This window comes from Chanos chanos, chromosome 8, assembly GCF_902362185.1.
Source record: "Chanos chanos chromosome 8, fChaCha1.1, whole genome shotgun sequence".
In the NCBI taxonomy this organism is placed as follows: Eukaryota; Metazoa; Chordata; class Actinopteri; order Gonorynchiformes; family Chanidae; genus Chanos; species Chanos chanos.
Genome location: NC_044502.1, coordinates 48,233,755 through 48,243,356, shown reverse-complemented (window position 1 = coordinate 48,243,356; position 9,602 = coordinate 48,233,755). Strand labels below are relative to the sequence as shown.

The following is a 9,602-nucleotide window of genomic DNA, read 5'->3' as shown; positions in this document are numbered from 1 at the left end:
TGCACAGTATTAGAATGTTTAATCGTACAGTCTGTCATTAAACACAATACCATCCTCATGTATTGAAACAGAATTAGTCTGAACAGTCATATTCTTATTCAGTGTAGGTAATGGTACAGATGACTGGAACTGCTTAGACCCTGACCCTGACCAGAACTGCACAGTCACGCTTTATCAGGGACATTTCAGTCACATTGGGAATCAAAGTTCATCTCAGAGGTGCAGCTGGACCAGGGGAAGCTTTCTGTGTGTTCATGTGATGTTTGGAATGTAGTTGAAAGATGAAATGTACACAGCCAGACAACTACACCATGAATTCAACTCTGTGGGGTTTTTGTTTTCCAACCCCACAAATTCAGCCCTGCTCCAGTCACTGTGCAAACCCTCAGCCTCTCATTATATTGTCTGTTTTTGTTTCCTGTCAGAACAGAGGACGAGAGCTCTGTTTGTCCCATGATTTACATAACAGTATTTATTTAAGACCAGTCCAAACAAGGGCTAAGTGAACCAGCTTTTAGCTGAGCATTGATGTTGATTAGCTGACTGACTTACAGTGGTCAGATCTGCAGTAGTGAACAGTGCTGACTGAGCTATCGCTGCCACCTGTTGGTCATGTAATGTATTCTTCTTTTTTTTCTTTTTTTTTTATCTGAAATTCATATCCAGTAAGTATAAAAATATATATTTACATGCAGAGACTTGTATTTTCAGACACATTTAGAATTAGTAAATTTACTTCTGATTTCTGCTTAGAATGGCTCTTTTTTTTTTTTTTAGGTGGTTTGTGTATGTTCATACTTACTGTGCGCCTAGCGCGTGTGTGTGTGCGCGTGTGTGTCTGTCCCGAGTGGTAGAGTGAGAGTGTGTGAGACTGGGCCTTGTCTAAAGGTGCTGAGAAGAGGCAATAAAAGTTTTTTCAGACTTTACTCCACTGGTCACTCCTCTCATACCAAACACAGCTGAGTGGTGAACATGCCATTTACCACATACAGCATTCCTGCCTGCAGTCGAATCCCTCAGATTTCAGTGTCTAATCTTATTGTTGTGTCCACATTCAAGAGTGTAGAGTAAATTGGAATACATACACAAACACACATTTAGTTCAGTTATAAATCATATGTTCAGTTTAGTTCAGTTATAAATGATCAATAAAAAACCAGCAGACCAGGGGATGAGGTCAGTTGAGCTTATCGTACCAAACAGTGTGAAAACTCTGTGTGAGGGTCTGGCCCAGGCATGGAGACATGCATAGTACTATTACAAACACAGTACGGAAATATTCAAAATGTAAGGTTCTACAGGAAAGCAGCTTTTTGCTTGTTCAGTGCAGTTGCCAGTGAATGTGGGAGGCTGTGCACAGTCATAAATCAGGACATGAAGTGAAGGAACTGAGTGGGTCGTATGTGACACATCCACAGCACCATCACAGCTGTGGAGCGAGTCCCAGACAGGCCAGGCCTGTGATGGCGACGTAAAGGAGGAGGGGCTGGTGTGTGTGGTGGGTGTGTGTGATGATGAGGGAGTCCTCCTCTCTCTTCATAGCCCCATCACAGGAACTAAAGAGTGCACAGACTCTCTCATACACCTCCTCATCAGCCAGGGCATTCAACCCACTGTCCTTCACACACAACCTGCGCTGTTCTGCCCAGCCCTGCACCTGTGGGACCAAGCACACACACACACACACACAGTGCGCAGACTTGTAACTGCTTGTTAATCTCTAATTAAAAATACAGAATTAGGTTTTATGTCGTCCGATAAAAAAGCTTTTTTCGGCATTGGTTGGCTGGGCGTAAACCGTATTGACAGCATTTATGGAGGTGTAACCCTAACACTGTCTCAGTGGAAGCCATGGTGAGACATCTCCTCTAGGCTGCAGCTGCTGGAGCGAAGCCCTGACTAGACACAAGGTGACGCCAGACCAGTCCACATCAAGATATTGAGGATATATACCCAGTCCTGCAGAAGATTCAGAATTTTTTTGGATTGAACCAGAACTGAATTATCCTGCATGGTTATTTTACTTATGCCGTATTTTATTAATGGGGTATGACCAGGCAGTGTTGTGTCTCTGATGTGATTTATGGTAAACTATCTCCTGATAAAAATTTCAGCTGACCTGAAGGGTATATACTGACCAGCAGCAGCAAGTACACAACTGTATATACTAAATACTATAGAACCATATATACTATATAACCTTATATACTGACCAGCTCCAGCAAGTATACAACCGCATATACCAGTGGTTCTCAAACTATGGTACGCATACCACTGGTGGTATGCTGTGCTCCCTCTAGTGGTACACGGAGGAACCTCCAAAATATTTTTAGAAAATGAAATAAAATAACAAATTTGAAAACATATAATACTATCAAAATACTACTACAAATGAAAATACTTTAACAATGAGATCAGTAAAATGGGATTTAAAATAAGTTTTGCCTCTAATATTTATGTTTCGATATCAGCCTATTTCAAAGTTACATGCTAATTAACTGTTACAGTCTATTAACTGTTACAAGCTAAACTGTGATGGGGAGATAGTAAGCGGAGGTCACTAAAATGATGAATGGTTCAAAAACACTGCAATCATGGCTCCAACTGTATTTGCTATAGAGCCGTATATACTGACCAGCAGCAGCACTTATATATCTGTATGTACTATAGAACTGTATATACTGACCAGCAGAAGCACTTATATATCTGTATGTACTATAGAACTGTATATACTGACCAGCAGCAGCACGCATATAACTGTATGTACTATAGAACTGTATATACTGACCAGCAGCACGCATATAACTGTATGTACTATAGAACTGTATATACTGACCAGCAGCAGCACTTATAGAACTGTATGTACTATAGAACTGTATATACTGACCAGCAGCAGCACTTATATAACTGTATGTACTATAGAACTGTATATACTGACCAGCAGAAGCACTTATATATCTGTATGTACTATAGAACTGTATATACTGACCAGCAGCAGCACTTATATAACTGTATGTACTATAGAACTGTATATACTGACCAGCAGCAGCACTTATAACTGTATGTACTATAGAACTGTATATACTGACCAGCAGCACTTATATAACTGTATATACTATAGAACTGTATATACTGACCAGCAGCAGCACTTATATAACTGTATGTACTATAGAACTGTATATACTGACCAGCAGCAGCACTTATATAACTGTATGTACTATAGAACTGTATATACTGACCAGCAGCAGCACTTATATAACTGTATGTACTATAGAACTGTATATACTGACCAGCAGCAGCACTTATATATCTGTATGTACTATAGAACTGTATATACTGACCAGCAGCAGCACTTATATAACTGTATGTACTATAGAACTGTATATACTGACCAGCAGCAGCACTTATATAACTGTATGTACTATAGAACTGTATATACTGACCAGCAGCAGCACTTATATAACTGTATGTACTATAGAACTGTATATACTGACCAGCAGCACTTATATAACTGTATGTACTATAGAACTGTATATACTGACCAGCAGCAGCACTTATAACTGTATGTACTATAGAACTGTATATACTGACCAGCAGCAGCACTTATATAACTGTATGTACTATAGAACTGTATATACTGACCAGCAGCACGCATATAACTGTATGTACTATAGAACTGTATATACTGACCAGCAGCAGCACTTATAGAACTGTATGTACTATAGAACTGTATATACTGACCAGCAGAAGCACTTATATAACTGTATGTACTATAGAACTGTATATACTGACCAGCAGCAGCACTTATATAACTGTATGTACTATAGAACTGTATATACTGACCAGCAGCACTTATATAACTGTATGTACTATAGAACTGTATATACTGACCAGCAGCAGCACTTATAGAACTGTATGTACTATAGAACTGTATATACTGACCAGCAGCAGCACTTATATAACTGTATGTACTATAGAACTGTATATACTGACCAGCAGCACTTATATAACTGTATGTACTATAGAACTGTATATACTGACCAGCAGCAGCACTTATAGAACTGTATGTACTATAGAACTGTATATACTGACCAGCAGCAGCACGCATATATCTGTATGTACTATAGAACTGTATATACTGACCAGCAGCAGCAAGGCCTGGAGAGATGGAGAAGTGAGGCAGGACGAAAGCAGAGATAAACTCCAGTCCGGCAGCTCTACAGGACGAAACAAAAAACATGAGACCAGGAGCGCTGCAAAAATCAGACTCAACCTTCAAACAGATCCTGACTGAAGCAAACACCACCACATGGCCTGTCTTACACAGACACTGAGAACAGCAATGTTATAAGAACTAACACAGACACTGAGAACAGTACTGTTATAAGAGCTAACTGATGAGAAAGACTGTCAACTGAACTAGCTAAAGGAATTAAGGAACAAAGTGTTCAGGTACAAAGATGAGCCAAAAACCTATATGTACATAAAGTACATATCTCTGACTGTATATAATCCAGTCAAAGCACTGCTGTCACATAAACAAGGCTATATCATTATCTGGAGTCGCTTCTGTTGTCTAAAATACACAGCAGAGATTACATACAATCTTAGGTCATATAATAGAGCGGTGCTAATATAAGTTATAGTTGGGTATGTTATGTTAGGTGTAGTTTTATGAAATATACAGTACGTGAGTTTTGCTCTCACCGTCCAGGGCGCTGATCAGCATGTAAACGGCTGTAGAGGCTGAAGTCTGGCACTGTGGACCAGCTGCTCCGCCCGACTCCTCCAGCAGAGTTAACACCAACTTCACCTCTGCAGCCAACACAGGCAACATCTGATCCAGCTCAACACGATCAGGAGACTCACCAAGACACAGTCCATGAACCTATCACAAACAAGATTAACTAAGACCATGAACCTATCACAAACAAGATTAACTAAGACCATGAACCTGTCACAAACAAGATTTACTAAGACCATGAACCTGTCACAAACAAGATTAACTAAGACCATGAACCTGTCACAAACAAGATTTACTAAGACCATGAACCTGTCACAAACAAGATTAACTAAGACCATGAACCTATCACAAACAAGATTAACTAAGACCATGAACCTGTCACAAACAAGATTTACTAAGACCATGAACCTGTCACAAACAAGATTTACTAAGACCATGAACCTATCACACACAAGATTTACTAAGACCATGAACCTGTCACAAACAAGATTTACTAAGACCATGAACCTATCACAAACAAGATTTACTAGGATCATGATTTACTAAGACAGTGAGACTAAGAGCATGAGACCATCACAAACATGAGACGCACACAGGAGACATGCACAGTGCTTTTTAGAGAATGCAATGTGCATAATGATCTATAGTACATACTCTCTCTAGTCTCATTCCCTGTCCAATCACCCAGAAAAGCTCTGTGTCTCTGAGGTTTGGTTACTGCCATTGTGTGTGTGTGTCTGTCTGTAGGAGTGTGTGTGAGAGTGTGTGTATGTGTGTGTGAGTGTGTGTATGTGTGTGTGTGTGTGTGTGAGTGTGACTGTCTGTGTATGTGTGTGTGTCTGTCTGTAGGAGTGTGTGTGAGAGTGTGTGTGTGAGTGTGTATATGTGTGTGTGTGTGTGTGTGTGAGTGTGACTGTCTGTGTGTGTGTGTAGGTGTGTGAGACTCACTGTGTTTGTGTGTGAGTGTGCGTGTGTGTATGTCTGTATGTGTGAGTGTGTGTGCGTGCGTGTGTGTGTGCGTGTGTGTGTGTGTGTATGCGCGTGCTTGTGTGTGTGTGTGTGTGTGTGTATGCGTGTCTGTGTGTGTGTAGGTGTGTGAGACTCACTGTGAGTGTGAGTGTGTGTATGTCTATGTGTGAGTGTGTGTGTGTGTATGTCTGTATGTGTGTGTGTGTGTGTGTGTATGTCTGTATGTGTGTGTGTGTGTGTGTGTGTGTGTGTGAGTGTGTGTATGTCTGTATGTGTGTGTGTGTGTGTGTGAGTGTGTGTATGTCCGTATGTGTGTGTGTGTGTGTGTGTGTGGGACTCACTATGCTTTCAAGCTTGCTCAGAGCCACTCTGTCCTGCATCAGCGTGTGGAGGTGTTGGAAGAGTGAGGAGCGTGTTGCTGCTGGGAGATCACGCATCACTCTGAGCTCAGTCTGCAGCCCGGCCGTCTCTGTTAACACACACACCACACACACCACGCCAGACAACAGCCCAGCCGTCTCTGTTAACACACACACACACTACGCCAGACAACAGCCCGGCCGTCTCTGTTAACACACACACCACAAAAACTGAAAACAAAAGAAAACTTCTCTTCAGCACCTTTCACATTAAGGTTCTTCTTTTAGAAAACAAGTATAAGGAAAAAGAAAACTTCACGTCAGCAACTTTGAGGAACAGTCTGAACAGTCTGAACAGTCGGAGGAACAGTCTGAACAGTCGGAGGAACAGTCTGAACAGTCTGTACAGTTGGAGGAACAGTCTGAACAGTCTGTACAGTTGGAGGAACAGCCTGTACAGTTGGAGGAACAGTCTGAACAGTCGGAGGAACAGTCTGAACAGTCTGTACAGTCGGAGGAACAGTCTGTACAGTCGGAGGAACAGTTTGAACAGTCGGAGGAACAGTCTGTACAGTCTGTACAGTTGGAGGAACAGCCTGTACAGTTGGAGGAACAGTCTGTACAGTCGGAGGAACAGTCTGAACAGTCTGTACAGTTGGAGGAACAGTCTGAACAGTCGGAGGAACAGTCTGAACAGGCGGAGGAACAGCTCAAGGCTTTACCCGCACGAGTGAAATACTGTAAATCTCAACACCAGCACATTTTACTTCAAGGTTCTTCAAGAAAATGGCTGCAAGAAAAATGAAACTTGTGCACCAGGTACTTGATGTTCTTCTTTGAGAACAGAAAACTAAACTTGAACAACGGGACTTTGGCTTGACCATGACATTTCAGTAGAAAAAGAAACACATGATGACTGCAGACTGCTCTGACCTCTGATTTAGACCAGTACATGATTACTCTCATATGAGGAAAACATGGTCCTGCTTAGAGACGCCCAGAGATTAGATGGACTTTATTCAGTTACATGCACTCTCATATTCCAATGCAGCATACTATTTAACGGCTGAGCAATGGCACCGTGTGTTGTGATTTGAACCAGTTGACACGGTCATTAAAGCTGCTGTTAAGTGTTTTAATGACTGTAGGAGAGATCACAGAGTCCACTAATTATGTCTTCCTATACTTTCTCATTCATTCATTTTCCTTAGATATTTAATGAGTTTTTCTCTTCATGTGCTTTTCTGCATCTGTCTGCTCGTTCTCCTCCTCTGTCTGCTCTGTCCATTCCTCTGTCTGCTTCTTTCTCTTCCTCTGTCTGCTCTGTCCATTCCTCTGTCTGCTCGTTCTTTTCCTCTGTCTGCTCTGTCCATTCCTCTGTCTGCTCTTTCTTTTCCTCTGTCTGCTCTGTCCATTCCTCTGTCTGCTCTTTCTTTTCCTCCGTCTGCTCTGTCCATTCCTCTGTCTGCTTCTTTCTTTTCCTCCGTCTGCTCTGTCCATTCCTCTGTCTGCTCGTTCTTTTCCTCTGTCTGCTCTGTCCATTCCTCTGTCTGCTTCTTTCTCTTCCTCTGTCTGCTCTGTCCATTCCTCTGTCTGCTCTTTCTTTTCCTCTGTCTGCTCTGTCCATTCCTCTGTCTGCTTCTTTCTCTTCCTCTGTCTGCTCTGTCCATTCCTCTGTCTGCTCTTTCTTTTCCTCTGTCTGCTCTGTCCATTCCTCTGCTTAAGGTTACGGTGCTAACAGCCCTCTCTGCGGGGGTGGACGGTAATAAAGTACGTTTACTTGAGTACTGTACTTAAGTACATTTTTGGAGTATCTGTACTTTACTTGAGTGTTACTTTTTTTGGAAACTTATGACTTTTACTCCACTACATTTGAAAGACAAATATTGTACTTTCACTCCACTACATTTCTATGAAGGTTCTCGTTGCTCATTACTTTGAAGCATAGCTTTGAAGTCAGTGGAGGAATTTTCTTTTCTAAAATGCAAAAGGCCATACTGTGTTCGTCACAGGAGAAAAACCAATCACAGTCAAGTGCGTGCTGTATTTTTTTAATAACTGAACTTGGCTGTTTTATTGATGGCTGCTACTACAGCAGATAAAGATGATAAAGATAAAGGTTCCTCACCAGAGCACCAATTGCCATATCTTAAGTCCATGTCTGAGATTTTTGAAATCAACCGGTTTTCAAGCTAACCGCTTCCCGTACACGTTCGCGTGCTGTGTTCGGCTACTTTTTTTTGTAGGTGATATAGTGCTCACTGCTCACATAAAATCACATTCGCCACAGTAGATATGAGACGCGACTTGGAAATCGCGATTAATATGTTTGTGAATGTGTGACGAATCTGGTAACAGAGGCAGACCACAACTGATGATGTTAACACAGCGTGTGAACACGAACGGAAACCAGTTGGCTTGGAAACCATTTGGGACATAACATTGGGTCCTGTGTGAATCCACTGCTGACGCATACCAATAGTTAGCTAGCAAAAATGCCGAGTTAACGTTACTGACAAAAGTCCTTTCAGAAATATATGTTTTGATCTTGTCAGATAACCACAGTACTATCAGTAAGGTCACACAAAGGCAGTGGATTCACGTAAGACCCGGTCCCAACAAGACGAGGGCAAGGGGGGGGGCGGGAATCAAGCAGTGACGGTGGTCATCCAGCTGTTTCACATTTCAGGCAATGCTATGTAGTAGAGTTAAAATTAACCTAGTCTACAATATTATGACGATGTGTAGGCCAATCTGAGTTAACCTAGGGCCTATTTAACTGAAGCTATACACTGTCTTCTATAGAGGAAGCATTTGATTCAACTGTGTTTCTGTAGGCTTTGTAGCATATTCCACAAGCTTTTTATTCTACAGGTTCTACAAGCAAGTCAGTGCATTCAGTAGGTTGTTTCAGAGTCATTAGGCTCTGGAAATGCATTGTTGCAACAATACAACAATGCAATGACATTAAAAAGAAAATGTACTTTTGAGTACTGAAGTATTTTTAAAAGCAAGTACTCCAGTACGTTAACTCAAGTAAAAATTTAACTGAACAACTTTTACTTGTAGTGGAGTACTATTTGACCAGGAGTATCTAGACTTTGACTTGTATTGGAGTACTATTTGACCAGGAGTATCCATACTTTGACTTGTATTGGAGTACTATTTGACCAGGAGTATCTAGACTTTGACTTGTATTGGAGTACTGTTTGACCAGGAGTATCCATACTTTGACTTGTATTGGAGTACTATTTGACCAGGAGTATCTAGACTTTGACTCAAGTAATGGGGTTGTGTACTTTGTCCACCTCCGCCTCTCTGTCAGGACTGAGCTAAACAAGGTTACGGTGCTAACAGCCCTGACATGGGCAGTTTTCTGCGCAATCTCACAGCCCAGGCAATTAAAGCATGAGCACAGTCCACGCACTCACTCACCGCAACAAAGGAAAAGAGAAGCTACAGCACACCGGCTTCAAATCACGATTAACATTATTCTCCATAATCCAAAGTACAAACAGCACGGAAAGGTT

The 9,602-nt window shown here is 41.6% G+C and overlaps 1 protein-coding gene across 1 annotated transcript in view; it reads right to left on the bottom strand.

The window, feature by feature from the left end:
- Positions 1-924: 924 nt before the first annotated feature.
- gsdmeb (gasdermin Eb) overlaps positions 925-9,602 on the bottom strand; it is a 16,523-nt gene continuing 7,845 nt past the window's right edge. Inside the window, exons 7-10 of the mRNA XM_030783289.1 lie at positions 6,055-6,182; positions 4,708-4,888; positions 4,144-4,217; positions 925-1,657 (exon numbers count right to left, since the gene is read on the bottom strand). Coding sequence (XP_030639149.1) covers positions 1,424-1,657; positions 4,144-4,217; positions 4,708-4,888; positions 6,055-6,182 — 617 coding nt within the window. The 3' untranslated portion in view covers positions 925-1,423. The remainder of the gene's footprint in view (positions 1,658-4,143; positions 4,218-4,707; positions 4,889-6,054; positions 6,183-9,602) is intronic.